Here is a 22767-nt window from a genome sequence, read left to right on the forward strand (position 1 = left end):
ATTATGAAAAATCATTTTTCAAATAATTATTAAAGCTAGGCTAGATTACAAAATAACTTTAAAAAAAATAGATCATTTTACCTATATATATGTGTATATATCTTTTTTTTTTTTTTAGAAAAGAGAAAAAAGAAGAAGATGAATGATCAATCATGCATATGATAAACAAAAACTACTATTTCTTAACAAAAACATACTTTCAAAATATAAAGATAAATAGTCACTACAAATTTTTTTAGTTTTAGTCACAATAAATTTTGTGACTAAAAAAAACCATCTTACTTATATCATCACTAAAAAATCTGTGGTTAAAAGTATTAGTCACAAAAATCACAATTTGTTGTCACTAAATGTATTTTTAGTCACAACAAACTTTATCACTAAAAATAATAGATTGCGACTAAAATTACATTAGTGACAACTTGTGATTAAGTATGACTTTTTAGTCACAAATAATTTTTTGTTGTTACTAAAAGTGACATTTAGTCACACAAAATATATATTGTGACTAAAAAATTGTCACTAAAAATTACATTTTTTTGTAGTGAGTTGAAAGAGCACCCATTCTTTATTCTCTAGTTGATATATTTATATGTATGTTTTTCTCTATTATTATTCACCATTTATACATTTTTTTTCCTTTCTAATAATGTCTCTTTCTTCCGATATTTCATATTTGAATTGAATAAAAATAAACTAAAAAATGTAAAAAAAAAATAGAGTTTAATTAAGATACTATTATAATTAATGTAACATATACAGCATGACACACAATATATTATTCTGAGTACATATTTTCATGAATATGTTACTTTTGAAAGAAAAAAAGTTCATTAATTACTACCTGGATAAGTATTAAGAGAATAAAAAAAAATTCTGATGAATTAATTCTCATTCCAGACATGTGACAGAGGGTATTAAAAGAATTGTGGATTTATTGGAATTAATTTCGGTAATTGTTGACATATTAATTGTTATTTTCTTATATGTATGTGCATGTTGAACTCATGACCATTTTTTATATCCACCAATTAATTTATATATTTTTCTCACAGCAAATATTTATTAATATATATATTTTTAAAACTGTTAGTACATATATAGATGAAGTTAGAGATAATTGAATAGTTTTAAATTAAAACAAATGTTCTATTACTTCATTTATTATTGCTTACATGCTATGAATGAAAGTTGGTGCTTACCTTAGCTAGCTTGTATTAAATTTTACTGATCATACATTTATAATTAATAAATGATGACTAGGGTTTTATTATTTTTTAAAATGTAAAAAAAATTAAAAAAATCAGACATCTTAACTATGATGAAGAACTCTCTCATTTAATTCCCATTGTGAAAATAGAGATTGAAAGTGAAAGTGAAACTGATCCTTATCTTGGGTATATTGGCTATCTCTATTTTATGTCTCGTCACCTAAAAATCAATACATCATTATTTATTTAGGGTTATATTCTACACACACATTCTTTTTTACACAAATCAATGATGTGACAATATTTTCAACAACCAATTAATGATTTTAAGATGGGAATATGCGATTCAAGTAGTTAATAATACTGTCAGAATTTGAGTGAAAAAACCTTGCTAATAACATGATCATTAAAAGAAGAGCATTGCTACTAGGTATGCTACTAGGTATTTAATGGTGACAAGCACATATAATTATTAAATTATAATATATGAAATTCGATAGTAAATTGTATTAATACTTATAAAACAATTCACAATGACAGTGATGTATGCACTATTGGTGTCATTTAGTATTTCTATTAAAAAAAATATTACTATTTGGCATTTTAAGGTGTTCAATAATACATGAGCCAACACCCTATAATTGGTGAGCGATCCCACATAATAGCAAAAAAGAAAGAGCAAAAAAGAAGGACATATATATCTCCATTAAAAGAACAACCCTCTCTCATATACATACATACATACACATATATATATTTATATCATTTTATTTTCATTCATTCATTCATTCAGAACCCACCAAATAATAATACTTCTTTTTTCACTTCCCATGCAAAAAAATTAAACTTGATACATCTCTCTCTCTCTCTCTCTCTCTCTCTCTCTCTCTCTCTAAAGTTAGTTTTTTTTTTTATATATATATATATAATAATATTGCCTTTTGATCAAAGTAATTCCCCTGATACCCAACCTTTCCAAGCCCTCTTTTGTCCCTTCTCCCTTTTCATTCTCTCACTCTGTCAACTTCAGTCCTTCTCCAACAGATATTTCTCTGATTTTCTTTCTTTCTTTCTTTCTTTTCTTAATACCAATACACTTTTTTCTTTTTATAAATACAACCCATCTTCACTCACTCTCTTCATTACTACTACTCTCCCAACCAAACCAAACCCTATCTCTGATCTCTCTTTCTCTCTGAGTCTTGATTATTACAACAATGGAAGTTTCTCAACAAACCAACGAAGATGGCCATGGTGGTGGGTCACCGAGGCAACAACAGCAGGTGGTGCAACAACAAGGGTCTTCTTCTTCAGGTGGGTTTCTGTGTAGACAGAGCAGTACTCGATGGACTCCGACCACTGACCAGATTAGTATACTCAAAGACCTTTACTACAACAATGGGGTTCGGTCCCCAACTGCCGAGCAGATTCAGAGGATCTCTGCTCGTTTAAGGCAGTACGGTAAGATCGAGGGTAAGAATGTCTTTTACTGGTTTCAGAACCATAAAGCTAGAGAAAGACAGAAGAAGAGGTTCACTACAACTACTAATTCTACTACGAACACTACCACTTCTACTGCTACTGCTACTGATTCAACTCTTCATCATCCCATGCAAAGAGGAGTGATCAATCCAAACGTTTGGAAACCTCATCATCATCAATACCAATCTTTCAATAATCACAACAAGTTCTCTCCTGGTATGTATCTATACATATGTATATATATATGTGATAATCTGCATGATCTTTTGTGTTTTTGAATGTTTTTCTTTTTTGGGTTTCTTTTGCAGCTCCTAATAATAATAATAATAATAATTCTTCGACCATGCTTGGAGCTGGTCAGATGGGGCACTTTGGATATGGAGGTGTGAATTTTAGGGTAAGTATTACGTAATAATATTATTATTATATATATATATAACTAAGGAAAAAAAAGAAGGTATTTTTGTTATTACTTTGGTACCAAGCAAAAGATATGTGTAGATCGCTACTTGTATAGTTATTATTAGTTATGTTTATTACACAAAATTATATAATGCTTCTTTTATAACTTTCATAGCTATTTTGTTTTGTTACCCTTTTAATAGATGGGGAAAAACATAAACTTGCACCCATGTGAGTCAAGTCATTTTTATAATAATCTTCATGATCTATATCTATATATATATATATTTGTATACCAATATACTAGTACCGATCCCTAGAGGTATAATAAATTCGAGTTATATAATCTTTTGTTTTGAAATTATGTTTTTCAAAAGAGACCAAAATGATACTTTTTGGGGTTTAATTTTCCTTTGTACTTTTAAAATTTTTGATGGGCAAGAGGTATTTTTTTTTAATCGTTAATAAATGATACACAATATAAAATATTGCAAAAGTACATATATAGTCTTTAAATGTTTTGAAATAAAGAGAGAAAATGAATTTATTTGATGTATATATATATAATGTTTTAAATGATATATATATATATACAGGAGTGTGGTAGCAGTGGAGTCAATGGCCACAACTTTGGATGGGTTGGTGTGGATCCTTATTCTTCAACTTACAACACTTTGTTTGAAAAAAGATCGATAACTTTTGATGAAGAAGAAGAAGAAGAAGAAGATAACAATATTGAAGTAGAATATGAAGAAATTCATTCCCCAGAGATTGAAACACTCCCTCTTTTTCCCATGCACGCTGAGGACATCAATGGCTACTCCAACAATTTCAAGCCCAACTACTCCGGCGGCGCCGCCTACTACTCAGGCTGGTTTTGTCCCGACGACGGTGGCCGCGGCGGTTCCCGGGCTTCCCTAGAGCTACGCCTCAACTCCTACAGCCGTGGCTCGCCGGACTCCTTTTAATTTTATTTATGATTATTATTGTGTAATTAATTAACTAATTATGCCATGCATGAATGGATATATCTAATTAGTTAGTTATAACTATGCTATGCTTGTTAAAAGGTATTATTAATGATGGTGTAGTATCTACTTTGAGTATGTTTGGCTCTCTGTAAAGCTCAAAGTTAATGGGTAGTTGACACGTGTCGTGTGAAGAACTTAATTGGCTAATTTTATATATAATTTGGAATAACTTGCTCTTTTTCGAAGCATATTCCATGATTAATATTTCACACCATTATTGGAGTGAGGAAATGCTAATTAACGTATTATTTTTAGTGTAATTTTCAATCAAATATTTAGAACTTGACAATTTAAAAACTCTTGACAATTTCACAAAGTCTTTTCAAGTACTTCAATATAATTAATAGATATAAACGAGATTTAATAAGTATTATAATATATGAATAAATAATTATGTGTGACACATGGTGTTGGACACAAATAACAACACTTAAACAAATGATGTAAAAGTGTGCTACAAAAGGTGAGGTTAGAGTAACTCTAGGTGTCATTATGTGTAGTTTCTTGTGTACATGGTCGAAAAGATTTGCCAATGATACCAAAGGGTATAAAAAAATAATAATAATAAAGAGAGGGAGAAGACAGATGAAATGAAAGTGAGAAAGGTAATAATATGCAGCCGTTTTTGTAAAGTAGCTATACAAGGGTATATATTTTGAAGTTTGAACCCACTTCGTAAATACCACAAAAAATTATTTTTCTTTTTGGGGTTTGATAATATAATATAAATAACTGTTTTTGTCCACATAGGGAGAGAGAGAAGAGAGTAAAATGAACATGGTGAATTTTCACTAGATTGTTTATTTAATGTTTTTGATATTTTTCAACTTAGAGAAATGCATCCCTTTTTGACCTAAAATAATCTATATTTAATGTGAGGGTCTAGCATTACTAAACCCAAATATTAACCATCTCTGATATTGGTTTCGCACTATATAGGAGAAAAAAATATAATCTGCTACAGAAGTGATATATTTGTGTATTATTTTTAGTCCAACAATTTTCATTTACAGCTACCATCCTCCAATTATTTTTGTTTTTTCATTTTAATTTATGATTGGGTGGTTTCGGGAAATTCTGATCGGAGTATCAATTCTCCATTTAGAATTGTTAGTTTGTATATTAAAAAAAATCTCACTTTAGCCAAAATTTAATGAAAATAGATCTATCACAATACACCTTAGTTGTTTTCCAATTCAACAACAAAAAAAATTACCTCAAAATCATTGGAATTATACTTTTTTTTTATAGAAAATATAAATACTAATAAGTTATAAGAAAATAGATCTAAATTTTAGATATCAAATACAATTTTTTTTTAATCTTTCGTATGTCCCAAGAGAGAAGTCTTCATTTTCTCTTTGGAAAAACTTTAGCCCCCAAAGGGTTATCTACTCCATTCCTTTCTCGGCTAGGGCAGCTGCTGTCAATCCTAGCGTGCATCCAACAAAGCCCTAGTCGAGAGGAAATGATGGCTTCACGATTTAGTTCCAGCGTGGATGGGCCCGACTGGCATTTTACTCTACTCTGAATCATTAAATCTTAAATAATAAATTATAATGTGTTTTTATCAATATCTATTACTTAATTTAAAGAATTAATTAGACATGGATCATACAAAGTGCACAATAATATATGTTACATAAAAATAAAAATATAAATGACCATATATAAACAATTATAATATAAAATTTAAATATTATATCATATATGCCATCAATATTATTTTATTCTCCAATTTTGTTTAATGCAGAAGACACATTACAATAATTTTGATATTTAGTAACATGCATAACATATAGATTAACTCCAAAAAGATAACCAAATAAGTTATAGCAAAAATTATTAATTGTCCAAATTCATATCATATTTTTTGTTTAATAATGGTAATTAATTTTTAGAAAACGTTAGATCCTTAATAATTATTAAATTATCTACTGTAATTAATATAAATATATAATCTGGGCAAGATCGAGGTGGGGTACTCAACACCTGGCATTAGAGATGCACATTTTTCCCATGGGGACGGGGCCCCGCGGGCGGGGAATCCGCGGCTAAATGGGGAATGAGGCAGGGACGAGGAAAATTTTTAATCACCGAATGTTAAATGGGACGGGGACGGGGATAGCACTCCCCGCCCCGACGGTGACCCGTTTAAATTTTTATATATTTTTTTAATATTCTATATGTATTTTATATCATTGTTTATGTGTTATTGTAGTATAGTAGCAACTTTTTTAATATTTTAAATTTTATTTAGAATAATGTTTAATTTTTAAATATTAAATATTGTGAAATATTTTAATTTACTTATAATTTATTTATGACTTTTATTTTAAAATTATTTTTTTAATAAATGGATTCCCCACCCCGCCCCCGATGGGGGAATGAGCGGGGATGGGGCGGGGATTAAAAATATAAATGGGGACGGGGGGAACACTCCCCGCCAATTCCCAGCCCCGTGTACATCACTAACTGGCATACCACATTTAAATATTAAGCATAGAATCGTGCCCCATGCTATGCACTCATTGAAATGGGACTACTTAAGAATTTTGTCCCTTGAACTATGACCAATACATTCATTGTGTCGTTGATTTTTTCGAGCCGTTAAAATTTATTCACAATGTGTAAAGTGAGACTTCTATGAAATTTTATCATATGTAGCTAATGATTCGGGAGAATATAGGAGGTCATTTATGATTTGTCAGTGCCACGTCAATGCCATGTGTATAATTTAAAATTAAAAAATGTATATTTTTTATAAAAAATTAAATTAAAAATAATTCAAAAATAAATAAAAAAAATTGAATAAAATTTTAAAAAATTAATTAAATAAAATTTTCAAATATTTAAAAAAATAAAACTAAAACACTTTGACAAAATTTAAACTCATCTAATTTAAACTTTATTAATTCCATCATTATTAAAATTAAAAATTTTAATTTTGTCAAACCAAAAAAAATCAGACGAGTTTCGATTTTAATTTTTTTTAATATTTAAAAAAATTATTTAATTATTTTTTTAAGAATTTTAAAAAAATTAATATTTTAAGAATGAAAAGAAATTATTATTATTATTATTTTTATTTTATTTTTAATTTTAAATTATACATATGACGCTGACATGTCAATGGTAAGTCAGTGACTAAATAGTCACGTCAACAATCTGTTAGCCACATAAGATACCACTTAACAGAAGTCTCATTTTACTACACTGTGAATAATTTGAGACTAATTTTTAACGGCCTGAAATTTTTTTAGGCATAATATGTATATTTCATAGTACGGAGGCAAAAATCAGTTCGTGAAAAACCATCCCATTAAAGTCTGATAACCACGATGCCCTACCCCACAAAGTGAAATTAACAACTCTATGAACTAGCTACAAATAGAATCCTTATGAAGCTAGCTAACAAATAAATTAGTGTCCAATCTTGGCCATTAAATACTAATTTCTTAACAGTGTCACGCTGATTTTGAAGACTTCTTTGGGTCTAAACTATTTGTTCAAAGTTCAAACTCAATCACTGACCAAAATTGAGTGTGGACTAAAGCTTCAAGCACACGGCAAATTTATCACATAAGAGACGAAACTGTCTGATTGGCTAAGCATGTTTTGTACACACGTGCATTTGGACGGTGTAGAACAGCAGATAAAAGGTTTGTTACGTATCAATGTAGTGACAAAGAAAAAAATACATTAAAGATACTTGATAGTACCTAACTACCTATTTTGCTTCGTAGCTTTATAATTAAGATGGTCTCCCTATCAACAAGATTTTGGTTGATGCTTTCCTTTGGATGGTTTGACAAATTTTCATAACTTTTGGTTTGGGAATGATCCTAATGTCTTTTAGGGAACTATGCTCTAAAGAAAGTGAAAGAAAGAAAGGTGGGCATAGAAAGGAAACAATAAACAATGCTCCTAATATCTTTGATGGATATACAAGAGAGATTTAGTAGAAGATCTTCATAGTTTTCTTTTACTTCAAGTACGTAATGTCACTTACCAGAAACACAAGGCATGACACTCCATCACGATGTGTTGAGCCGATTTCATGTAAAGTTTTTTCAAAAGTTTCTCCCAAAGTTAGTTTGTTTGTTTGCCCTTTTGCCAACTCCTATCCATTTCTATCAGGGTTAGTAGCAGAGAGTTTGTCACGCAAGTACCAGTGTACTACATCATTGCCATATGTGCAAAGACAGTATTAACATGCGTACAACTTCAAAACTTCTTTTTGCTATATATGTACCTCAATGTCCAAGGCAGGCTCCATCAAGATATGCAAGTTTCCATAGGGCCCTTTGGATGGAATGGATGGGCCTGTTTGATCTACAAGAAAGATATTATGAAAAAGTAAAAAACTTTTATGTACAGTACATTAAGTTTGCTAAACATGAACAAATAAGAATTTTACAGAAGCAACCACAAAAAGAAAAGATTCAAACGTAAAATATTTTTGCATTACTCACCTCAAGAAGTGGGGAATATGGGGATAACGTCTCAAGAGTTGATGAGTAGAAATTGGTGAACATAATTAGCTATGGGCTATGACACCCAACAGCCAAGTTGAAATAAATAACATATGATTAATACATTTTCAAAGTATTCATACAGACTAAAAATATATGTGCTTGATTCATGCTCATATGATAAAATTTACTTGTGAAAAGAGCTTCAAAATGAAAAATATTGTTAGAGAAAACTGTACAATCTACATTTCTAGCGCTTTAATCATTCTTTTAAAATGTTTTAGGTACAGAAAAGGATATTGAGCTAGGGCCGAAGCTGGGGGTTATAGCAACAGGTAGAGCATCAACAAAACTTTTGCCCAGCTGCTTTACAGGAAAAATAATTATTATTACTCAACACGATTACATATCTGTTTTTCTCTGATGCAATTACGGAGGCAAGTAAAGAAACAGGTAAGTTTGGCGATAACCTCAACTTGCACCAACAATTGATTCTTGTTGACTGCTGAGTACTTGAAATTTGGAGCAGGTTCATAAAAAAGTTCTACTTCCTTCCAACATAAGCTCCAAGTTTGGACAAATCTGGAACCCAGAATGACAGTTCAGAAGACCCAGTCACAAACATAAGATTTCCAGGAGCCCATTTGATGACAGGAGGCTCATTTTCAGCACTCATCCAACTTGCAACCTGGACACAAGAGTCAAAGTGTAAGTGTGAGCAGGAGTGTGAACACAGAGTTAAAGCTATAATATAATGTGTTGTTATTTGGTACCTTAAGGTATTCAACACTACATGAGGTGACACTATATGATTAGTTAGCGATATCTCATAATACTTATTAAATTAAAATGTGGGTCCCAATATTGGATTGCACCGATAACGGTATGCCACCTTCTTGTAGAGTTGAGCACCACTGGTGCCCCTAAGCAATTCTCTAATATGATCATATAGAAGTAGCTAATCATGCTTACTAGAAAGTCAGACATTGAATTAAATTTTGCTAATTCATGTTAACAGGCTCAAGGAATAAAACTATTAATGGCATTTACTTGCATTTTCTGTCAAAATATATTCTTTAATGTGAGTGAGATACACCATATCAAAGACAAGAGCAAGGGTAGTGAATTTCCAAGTGAAGTATTAAAATTATACACGCAACAAACAACTTTAATCTAGATGGTAAAATACATCAGTCATAATATTAGGAACAAACCAGAAAAATCTACATATAAAAATGCAAGATTAGTATTTATGAATGGAGAATTTTAACTTACTTCTTTCCCACTTCGGACACTCCAAGCATAAACACTACCATCACCAGAACCTGCCAATTTTTTTATCTAGTAAGTCCAGGAAAAAAGAAAACAAATACAGTTTTTGTAATGGATTGGACCTGAGGTACATTTCTCTAACACACATCTTGTTCTAACTACCAAAAATGGATTCATTGGAACTTCTTGTGGTACAGAGTATGACATGAATTTAGTGAACACACTACTTTATTAGCTAAAAATTTATTAATCGTGAGAGAGAGAGAGAGAAGCTACCAACCAGATATAACAAACATTCCTTCAGGGCTGAAAGAAGCTTCTAATGTGGAATTTTTTGAAACTGGTTTTACATTGTATGTTGATAACTGAAACACAATTGGAAAGGAAAAGACTTTTAGCCAAATAAAAATAAGTATAAAGAAAAAACAAACCATACACATGTCAGTACACAGCTGTCACAGCATTACATATGATCAAATTACGAATTATTTAAGTAAGCTTCTTCATGAATTTGAGTGGGAAGTAAGCAACTTACAAGTGTACCGCGAAAAGAATCAAGTACATGTATATGTCCATCCATTGTTGTCAAAAGCATTAGTCTCCCATCATTACTGAACTTTATAACATTAGCATCAGAAATATCTCCTCCAACAGAAAAAATGTCAAAAGGACCCTAAAAGAATTCAATAGTCATTGTTTAGTTCCAATAAAACATTTAAGGTCAAAAACAACACTTGCAAACCTCTAACACATTCAAATAAGCTAATGACTAAACGGACCTTTTCGTACATGCGAGCATCAAACATTCGTATGTATCCACCAAAGGCAACTGAGAAAACTAGCCCTTGGTCATCATATGCTGTAGCAGGCCTTCCTTGCACACGTAAAAGACCCTGACATGGATCACAGACTAAAAAATAAGTTTAAAATAACTATAGCAAGGAAAGATCATCTATTTTCTGATATCCCCACCTGGCATTTTTCAGCTCGTTGATCCCAAAGCAAAACAGTTCGATCAAGAGAGCCTGAGATAAAGCATTCCTTGCGAGCACACAAGCTAAGAGATACAACCCTGGAAATGAATGTAAACACATCCTTATTCATCATCCTCATCCAATATAGATATTTCAGTACAAGATCACTTCTTGTGTTTGAGAAATCATACCTGTCATGATGACCTTTAAAATACCGCAAGTACTTATTGTCATGTAATGATAGAAGCCTCAAGGATTCTGAATCAAGAATTCGTGTTAATATCTAAATTTATTTGTATAATTGCAAACAGAACTCTATGATGAGATAACATACCATCCCAACCATTTTTTGAAGAGTAAATGACTGTTGTAGGGTGAGATGTAAAGCAAACAAGATCAACTCCATACTTTTTGCTGTTAATTGTTTTCAAGCAACTGGCATAGGAAAGGACTCTCATAATTCAGTAACATAATGGCAAAAGAAGTAAGAACTACAAAGATAGAACTAAAGTAAGATTAAAACTACTTGAAATCCAAAACAAAAAGGGCCAAACAAATCCTGAAATTAGTATCAATTTAAAATGATCAGTAGAAGCAAGAGTTACTGAAGTAAAATAATAAAAGAGCAAGTACAGCATCAAGTTCTAGTATGTTCATGAATTGGGAACAAGAAAAAAGAGGCTTACGTTGCACTTGCTACATCATACAAGCGAATGGACTCATCATCACTTGCAGTAACCAGATAAGGGGATGTTTTGTGAAAGTCTATTGAACTGATTCTACCACTCTAACATAAGATTAATATTAAACTTATTTCAGTAAAAGGAAAATAAGACAAATTAAACATATAAACCACCACAAAAAAAAAATGGGCAGCTGCCAAATTGAGAGAAGAATTTGAAAAATCTAGAGCTACAGAATTAGCCTTGCTCAAAAGAAGAAAAAAAACTAGCAAGACAATAAAACGAAATCAAGAAAAGAAAAGTACGTAGTCTTTGAAAGCCATGCCAACTTCCATGCCCTGAAGAATTTCCTCGGTGAGCTCCAATGAGACCTTATCTTCTCTTTCGGGACCTTTGCGCATTATTCAAAAGACAAAAACAACTATTAGAAAAAACCTAATCGATCCCAAACAAACTGGCGAGGATTGAAAGTAATTGTATTTACCCGCCATAGCCGATTTCTCCGTTTCAATTCTGGAAATTGAAAATTTCAACGAGACTCTCTGGCCAGAGTTCTGCAATTGACGCGAAAAGGAATTAAAGCTTGTTCATACTTACATGAAATATACAAGAATTCGGCCTAAACTTGATCAAAATAACATTCATTACCCCTAAATAATATTTCCGCCATTGAAAGATGATTTTCAGATAATTAGTCATGAAACAGCGTAATGGATTATGTATATGGCCTAAAATATCAAACATCACTTACTGATTTTCAGAAGCTGCGGCGGGGGCGGTGGCCGTGGACGGCTGAAAACTCGAACGGAATGGAAGGAGGAGGGAGAGACTGAGCCGGGAAGTGGGCAGAGGCAATGAGCTGAAGTGAGAAGGGAGAGAGGGTCTTCGGAGAAAGGAATTTTTCAAATTTATACGATCTCTCAAATTTATTTTCAAAAATATAATTTTGTGATTTTTTTTTAAGTATAAAATGAAATAATTTTTTTAAGGGAAAAATTTGTTATCATACTAATTAATAATATCCATTGCTGAATACAAATTAATTTTTTTTTTCTAATTTACTTAAATTATAAAAAAAATATCATTTTATTGTGAATTTTCCAAAGAATGAGTACACTTTATTTAATTTAAAAATAAAAAAGATTATGTTTTATTGAAATTTTGAAAATGACTTTCCCCAAATTATAACCATTATAGAGTTTTGTTACTTTTTTTTTTAAAAAAAAAATCTCTAAATTATAACAATTATTTCAAATGTGCCCATTGAGTTGTATTCCGTTCATTTTTTTAAAACAATATCACTGATGTGGCACTAATATTCTAGCAAAATTTAAGAATCCAAACGAAAAGTATATACATAGATAATCATCTAATGACAAATTATGATGATATATATTTACATTCTTAAAGTTAATGTTTCTATATTTAGCGCAATTGGTAGAAAAAAATTATTAAAAATAGGTCAGAGTGCAAAATTATTAAAAAAAAAAGTAATTTTCACAAATTTCTCTAAATATAATAAAAAATTTTAAGTGATGATATTTTTGTTTTTTTATTCTTTAAAGATTTTGACTAAAATTAAGCTTAAATAATAGAAGATTTCTTTTAGCTTTTTTATAAATTCAGAATTAAACTTAATAATGTACTAACTGTTAGAATAATATTTAATTTATGACCATATTTTGTATGAGTATTAATATATGCACTCAAATATTATTCATAATAATGTAATTTTTTTAAATAATAGATCTTAATTTTGATAAATATGATACACATATCATTATTATACTATGCATGTGTTTCAAGTAACTTTAATACAAAATCACAACATATTTTGTATAGTTAAAAATATTATTATACTAGCTTTATCTCAATATATATCTATGCATATGTTTCAAGCAACTTTAATACAAAATCACAACATATTCTAGAAACTACCAATAAAAAATTGGTATCACTTTTAACCACATTTGAACTCAAAGTTGATACATATTATTTAAAATTCCATAGCTGAGAAATGATGCCATATATAAAATATACCAGAAGACAAAAAAGATGGTTAATTTTTTTAATACTAGTCTGATATAAGCAGTTTGGTTGTAAGGCTCCCATTTTACTGGAGTCAATCTCAGAAAAACAGGTTGATTGGTTGGTTAACTTGATTTGATTTGATTTGATTCTCACTGTTTAGAACAGTCTTCCAAATCCAAAGTATCCAAAACCTGCAAACCCCTCATAACAAGCTTTGGTAATGTAAATTATTAAAAAAAAATTTAAATTAAAAAAAACATCTTCACTTTCTATACTTTCACAACCAGAAGATTTGACTTATTCTGATTATCTTTTATCTATGTGTGATGAGGAGAAAAGAAAATTGTTGCATATTTCAATTTACAATCTGTATATCACACCTGGCAATTACAATAAACACCTCAAAAAAAGGAAAAAAAAAATCATCAAAAAGCCAGGAAATTAGCAGAGAAAGTTGGAGATTTTCTAGTCTAAAAACAAAATAGTACAACACATGTTTCATGTCACATAATGACAGAGACTTGTGCAACACCCTCCTGGGCTGCTGCAGCAGAATCAACTGTGCTACTAGCACTCGAATCGCGGTTGTGGTCACCCGGCAAGGCCTTTTTCTTGATGAACTCGATGCAGTCAGCGACGGCCTCGCTCTGCAGATGGTCATCCCCGGGGCGGTGGCACCGCCTCGGGGTGGATCCATCATGGTTGACGGCTGCAGCAGCCTTAGAGGAAGAGGAGGAGGAGAAGGCAGAGAACATGATCAGGCGAAAAACCGCCTCTCGAAACCGCTCCAACAAGGTCATTGCTGGTGTCAAGCCTTTCTTCTTGGCTGAGCATGAGTTGTTTCTGAGCCTTGGAATGCATAGGTAGTTTGTTTTCACCTTTCTGGCTGAGCTAACTGCTCTTGGTTTCTCCATCTTCATTGTTCTTGTGTTTTGGTTCTTTGGACCATGATCAAGTATTGGTACATTAGTACCATATTAATTTATATGAGAATCTATTGGATGAGACAAATGTAATCATGAAGAAAAGGAAAGAAATAGAGAAAAAAAAAAAAAAAAAAGTAAGAGCTTGGCTAAGTTGAGCATGTGCAGCTAGTGGCTAATGAGCTTGCTAGCTAAGCTATATATAAATTGTGTAGTGTACAATTTAATTGGACAATATAGATATAGGTAGTTATATCAAGGATTAAAGAATACCCTTATAAATGGCTAATGACAACTCAGTTTTGTCAAAGTTACAACATTAGTTTGACTTTCAAGTCTTAAACTTTATTAGTTGTCATAAAAATTATGTTAGTTTTCAGCTTTTTTTATAAAAAAAATAAAAATATTTTATAAACCATTACATGTGAATATCTTAAATGTACAAAAATATGACATGGTATAATCTCTTTACAATGCTAGCTTTAAGTGTTCTCAACCAACTTCTTCCTTGATATACAATTTCCTTTTAGGATTAATTTTTTTTTGTGGGAAGAAGTGTCGAACATCTCGCAATAAAAGGACAAAAAATACTACTAAATGAAAAAAAAAAAAAAAAGCTAATGTCACCATTATCATTAAAACAAGTAGTGGGGACATTGGGCTTCGTAAGCCAGAGTCAAAGGTTCGAATACCCTAATTTACAGAGTCTAAAGGTTCCACCATTTTTTATTTTTGTGACCTTGTTTAGTTTTATTCATATATAAATAGTTATTACTCATGAATTCATGAATGATTATTTAAGATTAATTATTGGATTAAGATCAATGTTTTATATTTATAGTTGTTAATTAATAATTTTAAAAATAAATTTTAATTTTTTCAAATTTTTAAAAATGTTATATGATGAAAAACTTGTATTTATTATGAAAATATAATACTGTGAAGTTTTCATTTTTCAACTACATGTCAATTTCTAAATATAGCTAGTCTCTCATTGGTTGGAAACAAAATTAATTATGGCAAAAAAAAAACTAAATTCGAAATTAATATAGAAAAAAAATATTTACCTGTTGGTGACTTGCTATATCACGTTACTATATTGCCACATCATCATAATTGTTACTACTCATAACCATTGAGAAGTCTTCCATATATATATTTTGAGTAATGATATGTGCACTCAAAATATGCACCTAAACATTACACGTGATGTGGCAGACTAGTTTAGCCAATCACATTTATTAAAACTGAGACTCACTGTTTTAAAAAATAGTGTCACGTCACTGTGTGTAATGTTTAAGTACAGATTTTGGGTGTACAAATCATTATTCATATATTTTAGATAATTTTAATCTTTAAATTAGGGGTTAAAACAGAATGGGTTATGATTTATGAAGGTGAAATGCAAAGCAAGCCAGTGGCTCATTATTAATGAATCACAAGAGGAGAAGCCATGCATTGCTCATGATATTAAAAAAATTTGTCTTACCTGGTAAGGCTTTCACATGGCTGCATGTGAAGGGTTTATAAAAATTTTGTTTTTGTTTTTTGTTTTTTTATATATAAAATAAATGCACTCTCAAGAGACATGATTTTCTTATCAACCACATCTTGTATTCAATTCCGCCGACTTACCGGCCAAAACAAAGGAAAAATCTTATTCTATATTTATGAGCATGACCATGAATGTTTCTCAGCCACAACTTATTTTGTTTTTTATTTTTTATTTTATTTATGACAGTGTGGGGAAGGAAAATAAACAAATTAATGGGGTATGTTAGAGATGGAGCAAAGTAACCATACTACATGGGATTGAACTTGAATCTCTCTTCCATGCCTAGAATTTGATTTCATGTCGGTTTGTTTCTTTTTTTTAATTATATGTTGGAGGAAGTAATCTTAAGTTGTCCAAATCAACCAATAGGAGCTCACCACATGTCACATTATACCAAGTATTTTATCTTTTCATTAATAATAGTGTTTTTAGTATTAATGAGCCTTGAGCTTTTTTGTTACCGGGCAATAGGGTTGCACATCGGACGGATTTGTTATGTTCGGGTTTTTCAAGTTTCGGGTAGGGAAAGTTTATTCTGAACCCACCCAAAATTGTGTCGGGTGTTGTTGGGTCGGATGGGGGATGCTCGGGTTTGGGTGCGTTTGGGTGGGGGAGAACTAAAACCGAACCCGACCAAAATAGTTTCAGGGTGGAGTCTGGTTTGAATCAGGTGAGTTGGTCTATTTTTTAAAACTATTTTTTCTTACAAAATTAGATTTTTAACTTTTTTTTTTTTACAATTTGGTTTATTTATTTTTGTGAACTTTTAAGTGATCAATATTTTACCATTAAAAATATACATCTTAACTCACAAATCACAATTCACTCAACTCTAAAACTATTGGATCATGTATTGCAAGTTCACTCACAAATATAAAACTAACATCCAACTTTAACCAAAAACAAAAATCCATAATTTCCAAAATCCTTAATTAAAATTTAAAAGTCCATAGTCCAAAACTCCAAACCCAAAGTCCTTAAGAAGAGGCAAGGGGGCAAGGGGGTCTGTGGTGGCAGACTTGGCGGTGGGTGGGTGCGTTGGGAGCCAAACGACATTGAGACAGAGAGAGGGGAGGAAGGAAGGAACAGAGAGGGGGAAAGGGGAGGCAGTCAGGTGGGTACTGGGGTAGGCTAGGGTTTTTTATTTTTTAGGTTTAGTAATTATTATTATTTTAAAATCTAAAAAAAAACAAGTAAAAAAATGTAAAAACTAAAAAAAATAAAATAAAAAATCGGGTGGACCCGAACCCAACTCGAACACACTCGGGTGTAAAAGTAACACCTGAACCCGATTCGAACACTAGGTTGGGTTAAGCCTGATCCGACTTGAAAAATCGGGTTTCGTCATTTTCTCAGTTTTTTCAAGTGCGGGTCGAGCAATTCTATCAGGTCCTCGGGTTTTCGAGTCCAGATGTGCAACCCTACTTTGCATTTTAGTTTGTTTGACAATTTTTTATTTTTTATTTTTTTTGCAATCAAGTTTGAGTAAAAATAGTAACAAGTTCTTTAAAAAAAATAACTCCAAATATTTTGTATAGAAAAAAAAAATCATTAAAAAACTAAAAACTTTGTGAGAAAATAAACAATAAAATCTTAATTGATACTATTTATAAAACTGAAAATCTTAATTGCTACAAAAAATTTCTTAAAAAGTTGAATTGCTAAATAGAATGAAACTTAAAAGATCTCTTTATAATATGGCACATTTTCAGTGTCCATACTCCATATCTAAATTGCAATTGTGCAATGTTCTTCTTACAATTACAAGGCAATCTTTGTTTCAGCCCAAGCCCAAGCCCAAGCCCAAGCCCAAGTATTTTGTGTTATTTTTCTATAAAAAAAAATGAAAACTGTATTCCTCTCCTATGTCTCTCTCTGATATCTTATTCAAACTAGCAGCATTGTCTTACCATATGAGACTTTTGGCAAGTGTAAACTGCTTATGTTTATATATGCAAAATGCTCTTCTTTTCTTTCTCTCTTCAAAACCACATGACAAAACAAAAGTAGAAAAAAAAATACTAAGCTGTGTGTGATTGTGCACAAATCATCAGCAACGAGCCTCAAGTGTTGGAGATTCATTTTCTTGAATTCCCTTCTTCTTGTGAAACAACCATCCTATTATAGGGACTAATGGCTTTCTCTTTATTTTCTTCATAGAAGGAGATCTATCACCTTGAAACTCATTACTTGTAACAATAACTTGAGCTAGTTCAGGTGGACTAGCAAATTTCACATTTCTCTTCCTATGATGAAATCCCTTTTCACCCTCATCTTCACTCTCTTGCATTTTGGTTTCGATTCTTTTCGGGGTTTCGATGAATTTGAGATCTTCGATCTCAGGATCAACTGCCTTTTTTTCATATTCTTCTCTTGCCTTTAGCTTTTGTAGTTCTCTTTTTGCCTCTTCAAGCTCTTGTTTCAGTGTGTTTATGCAGTATGCCATTAAGTTGCTCTCTTCTCTAGCTTTCTCAAGACTTTGTTTTGTTTCTTCAAGCTCTGCTGTCAAGGCTCCAATTTTAGATGGAGCACTTCCTTTCTCAGTCTCCCCAGCTTGAATCTAACACATAAAAATTGCATCTTATTTTGTATTAATTTCACTAAACAACATCCATTTTTTAGCTTGTTCATTACATGAATTATTATTACAATGATCAGTAACCAAATATTGAAAAAAAATCCCATTTGATAAAAGAAAAAAACAATCAATCCAACATATTTGTCCTACTTGACTTGTACAGTTTCTTTCACCAAGTTTGACAACAATATAGGATGCTCATGTCAAGTGTAAACTTTCAAACTCCAAATCAGATTCTTGGTATTGAAAATATCCCAGTTTTTTTTCTTCTCAAAATGAGTTGACAAATGCTGAAAATGCTATATACCAAAGATAATAGTCATGTTAACAGAATTCATGAACAATATAGTATGTTCTTGTCAATCATCTAATGTTTGAACTTTCTTTCTTTCATTTTTTAGTAAGTTAACATTTGAACTTTCAAACACACAAGAAAATACAGCACTACTAGCTATGAAAGAACAGAAAAGAAAAGAACCTCTTTGAGTTTGTTGGCATAGATTTCACCAACCAAAACTCTCTCTCCAAACAGAGCAACTGCTTCTTTGACAGACCTAAAAGGCGCTCTAGTGTCAATCTCCGCACGCCCAGTGACCACCACGCCGCCCTGCTGCGGTTCCAGTTGGTGCTGATGATCTTCTCCTTCCATTATATTCGAAGAAGTTGGAGTAGGAATTTTGTCGAACACCTGGAGAACTCAAATGATTAATAGAAAATCCAAGAAAGGAATGAAGGAATGAATGTTAGAGATAGCAAGAATGACCCTTTTAAATGACAAAAAGCACTGTTGAAAGGGGTTCGTTGCTAATGGGTTTTGTTCATTTGCTTTATGATTTTAAAAAGGGTTGTTAATAAAATCATGTTGGGGAGATTAGCCTTTGATTTCTTTGCGTCCACTACACTGGAATTTTGTTAATTGAAGTTGACACATGAGTTGGGTTGGTTTGGTTGTGCCATCTTGATCAAAGATTGTTTTTTGGGTTAGTTATAATTGAAAAGCATCCCTTCTTGTATTGATTATGACCTCTCTATGTTATTTTATTTTGTTTATTTTTGAATATATCCAAATACTTCCTTCATGGACCCCAGACTCCACTCCAGTCCTGGTGGAGCCCAATGACTCGTGGAAACAACAAAATTATCATCAAACTCTTGGGTTCTAGCATCTGCACGAGCCAGTTATCCAAATTTTGTTGGATTTTGCCTCTTCTTCTTCTTCTTCTTCTTCTTCTTTTTCATTAATTCACCAACTTAGTTTATAGTCAATTATTTTATACTAATTCAGCTCGTGGCACAATTTTTTATCAGTTACTGTTGGGTTTTTTGGTGTGTGATATGGGAAAGAATCCCACATGGATTTGGAACATTTTTCCAAGAATGTATATAAGATGCAAGTGCTAGTTGCATCCCTCAATGGGTACTTAGTTTTGTGTGAATGTGTGAGGACTCACACACTTGACCACCATACACGTGTGTGCGCTGTCGCTATCCGTCCGTCTCATCCGGGTGGTAAAACGTGTTCAGAGCAATCAAATTGGGAGACTGAATTATCTATTATTTCTCAATAATTTTCTGCACAAGACCAGCTCTCTCCCACGTTCAGAGCTTTTTAATTTGATAATGAGACAAATCAAAGTAACAAAAGAAACATGCCTTTTATCAAACAAAAATATTATTTTCAATCCTCTCGAATTTTTTGAGCAATTATGGGGTGTATGTGAACGACTTCCTTCAGTGCAGGGGGATATCATACAATGATGAATTGAGTTGTTTTATCTTAGGGACGACGCGGTTAATAGGCTGTTATGCACACTTGGAGTAGAGTTGTGAAACATCTTAAAGAGAGCGAGTTGATCTGCGACTCAACCCAAAAAGCTATATCGATAATTTCGTTCTTATTTTATTTTTTGTAGCAACAATTTTAAGACATTCTGTTTCTGCCATGTCTACTACTGATGAGTTTTCTGGTTTTGCTAGTGTCAGTATTAATAAACCATTTCGATTTGAGGGATTACATTTTAAACGTTGGAAACAAAAGATGTTGTTTTATCTTACCATGAAAAAAAAAGTTGCTTATGTTTTGACTATTGAAAAACTTGTCGTACCAGAACCATCTACTGGTACTGATAATAATAACAAGGATGAACGTGAGAAATTGATTAAGGAATTAGGGTCTTGGATTAAGAATGATTTCCTTTGTAAGAATTTTATTTTGAATGGTCTTTCTGATGATATGTATGACTATTACAATTCTAACAAATCTATCAAGGAAATATGTGAGACATTACAGAAGAAGTATGATACAGAGGAGGCTGGAACAAAGAAATACGTTGTTAGTCGCTACTTAAAGTATCAGAAGACAGGCGACAAATTTGTGGAGGCACAATCCTACGAGCTTCAGAAAATCGCACATGAGATTATCACAGAAGGTATGACTCTTGATGCACAGTTTCAAGTTGTTGTTTTAATTGATAAATTACCCCTTTCTTGGAAGGATTTTAAGAATATTTTCAGGCATAAGACTAAGTGGCATGACAGCAAGACCAGAAAGAAGAGGTACTTGTTGTTTCTAACAACAACAACACTAAGAAGTCCATTGCTGCAGTTCTGAAGCCAAATGGCAAAAACTTTAAAAATCAAAACTGCAAGCCGAATCCAAATTCCAACCACAACAACAACAACAACAATCATAATTGGAACCCTCCAAGGAACCAAAATGGAAGGCAGCAACAACCACCCCTAAGAATGACTCTGGACAATTTTTATGCTACAACTATAAGAGCACTCACATTGGGTGAGTTAAATTACCAAAATATGTAAAAAATAGCTAAAACTAACAAAAATGGGGATACATTGGATGATGTATTTTACAAATATTTTTAGATATAGCTACAGTACAAAGCTATATTTAATGTATACTATTCATCCTTTAACCTAATATTATAATATTAAAATATATTAGGATATTATTGATAGTTATAAAAAATATTTTAAATGAATAAAAAATGTTTAAAAATATAATATTTAAATGATATAGAGAAAAAAATAGAGAATCTGATGTATGGTAAAATGTAAAACTTAGAGGTAAAATAGAAAAATGTGTGTTTTGGGGAGGTATTTTAAAGGATAAAGTAGAGCATCGGATGGGAGTGCTCTAACAGACCATGTCTGTAACGCCCTGGATAGCCAAGATCGCTACACTGTGTACTTGTAAAGTGCAAGACTTGCTAATCAAGTCATTAATTTAAAAACGTGTCATTAGTTTAAGTGTTCTAGGGTTAAAAGACATTTTGGCCTCAAAAGATACACTTTATAAATTATAAACAGTTTACAGAAGGGATCCCCAAAAGATCAGTGTTTAAAAGCTGGTTTGCAAAACTCAACAGTTAAAAGTATACATCAGCCATACTAAGGCAAATACAAGGTTCTGGTCCTCTTGTCCCTGTAACCTCCTCAACCGTGGCGGCTGAGCAGCCTGCCATGTACATTCACCCTACAGAGCTCTCCAATCAAGGCTGATCGATCTTGCCTTTGCCTTTACCTGCACCACGCAGCACCCATGAGCTAAGGCCCAGCAAGAAAACAACATACACAACATATATAACAATCTCAAACAGGTATTCTAGTAAGCATGTCAATTATTCAATCCATAGCAAATAAGCATACTCTAGAGTACAAACAACCTCATATACACTTAGATTATACAACAATCTCATCTATAGCCAAATACAATATTCAATTTACACAAATACTAGGGTCGACACCTTAGGCCGCACCCTCTGTTTAACCCACTGACTCTGGCCCGCTTAAACCGAGGTCAGTGCATAATAAGCTATCCTCAGATACCAGTGTCCGAGCCGTGCCAATTGCACAAGTTAACCGTCGCACGCTTAGGCCATTGGTTTACAATTTACATGGCATAATACCATTCCTTCAATCATGTATATTAGGGAGCCCTTAGTCCCGTTCAAATATTCAACCAGGTGCGGTTTTCTTACCTTTAATCTTCACGGTTTTGGATTACGAGCAACACCCTCAAGCACGATCCGTTCCTGAGCCTAAGCCTTTATCACCTAGTCACAACCAAAGCACAGGGTCTCATTAAAACTCAAGTTTGGGTTTCCGGTCACAAAACTAACTTCTGGGAAAA

General features: G+C 32.1%; 3 protein-coding genes across 10 annotated transcripts; 1 reads left to right on the forward strand and 2 right to left on the reverse strand.

Annotated features, from left to right (window-relative positions):
* Window positions 1–2176: 2176 nt before the first annotated feature.
* On the forward strand, window positions 2177–4263 carry LOC133781742 (protein WUSCHEL). Its single transcript, XM_062220811.1, has 3 exons — window positions 2177–2909; window positions 3002–3090; window positions 3692–4263. Exons 1-3 carry the CDS (start codon window positions 2429–2431, stop codon window positions 4061–4063), a joined length of 942 nt encoding a protein of 313 aa, XP_062076795.1. The 5' UTR covers window positions 2177–2428; the 3' UTR covers window positions 4064–4263.
* A 1119-nt stretch (window positions 4264–5382) lies between these two features.
* LOC133812762 (protein ANTHESIS POMOTING FACTOR 1) lies at window positions 5383–12437 on the reverse strand. 7 transcript variants are annotated; one of them, XR_009884022.1, is made up of 14 exons: window positions 11836–11931; window positions 11534–11634; window positions 11182–11282; window positions 11039–11105; window positions 10846–10945; window positions 10653–10766; window positions 10409–10546; window positions 10154–10238; window positions 9877–9926; window positions 9072–9289; window positions 8602–8677; window positions 8382–8461; window positions 8139–8259; window positions 5419–5653 (listed from the first exon to the last, which is right to left on the reverse strand). XR_009884022.1 is itself a non-coding variant. In XM_062246579.1 (12 exons), the coding sequence occupies exons 2-12, from the start codon at window positions 12019–12021 to the stop codon at window positions 9146–9148; spliced, it is 993 nt and encodes a 330-aa protein (XP_062102563.1). In that variant the 5' UTR covers window positions 12022–12084; window positions 12282–12437; the 3' UTR covers window positions 8802–9145. The 7 variants fall into 7 exon arrangements, 2 of the variants coding, with proteins under 2 accessions (XP_062102563.1, XP_062102562.1); XR_009884020.1 differs by having other exon boundaries at window positions 5383–5653; window positions 8139–8461; XR_009884023.1 differs by lacking the exon at window positions 8139–8259 and having other exon boundaries at window positions 5432–5653.
* Window positions 12438–17724: 5287 nt separating this feature from the next.
* Window positions 17725–19593, reverse strand: LOC133812763 (WEB family protein At2g17940). 2 transcript variants are annotated; one of them, XM_062246581.1, is made up of 3 exons: window positions 19381–19593; window positions 19096–19305; window positions 17725–18599 (listed from the first exon to the last, which is right to left on the reverse strand). In XM_062246581.1, the coding sequence occupies exons 2-3, from the start codon at window positions 19264–19266 to the stop codon at window positions 18090–18092; spliced, it is 681 nt and encodes a 226-aa protein (XP_062102565.1). In that variant the 5' UTR covers window positions 19267–19305; window positions 19381–19593; the 3' UTR covers window positions 17725–18089. The 2 variants fall into 2 exon arrangements, with proteins under 2 accessions (XP_062102565.1, XP_062102564.1); XM_062246580.1 differs by having other exon boundaries at window positions 19096–19593.
* Between the last annotated feature and the right edge of the window lie 3174 nt (window positions 19594–22767).

Source organism: Humulus lupulus, chromosome 1, assembly GCF_963169125.1.
Source record: "Humulus lupulus chromosome 1, drHumLupu1.1, whole genome shotgun sequence".
NCBI classification, from domain to species: Eukaryota; Viridiplantae; Streptophyta; class Magnoliopsida; order Rosales; family Cannabaceae; genus Humulus; species Humulus lupulus.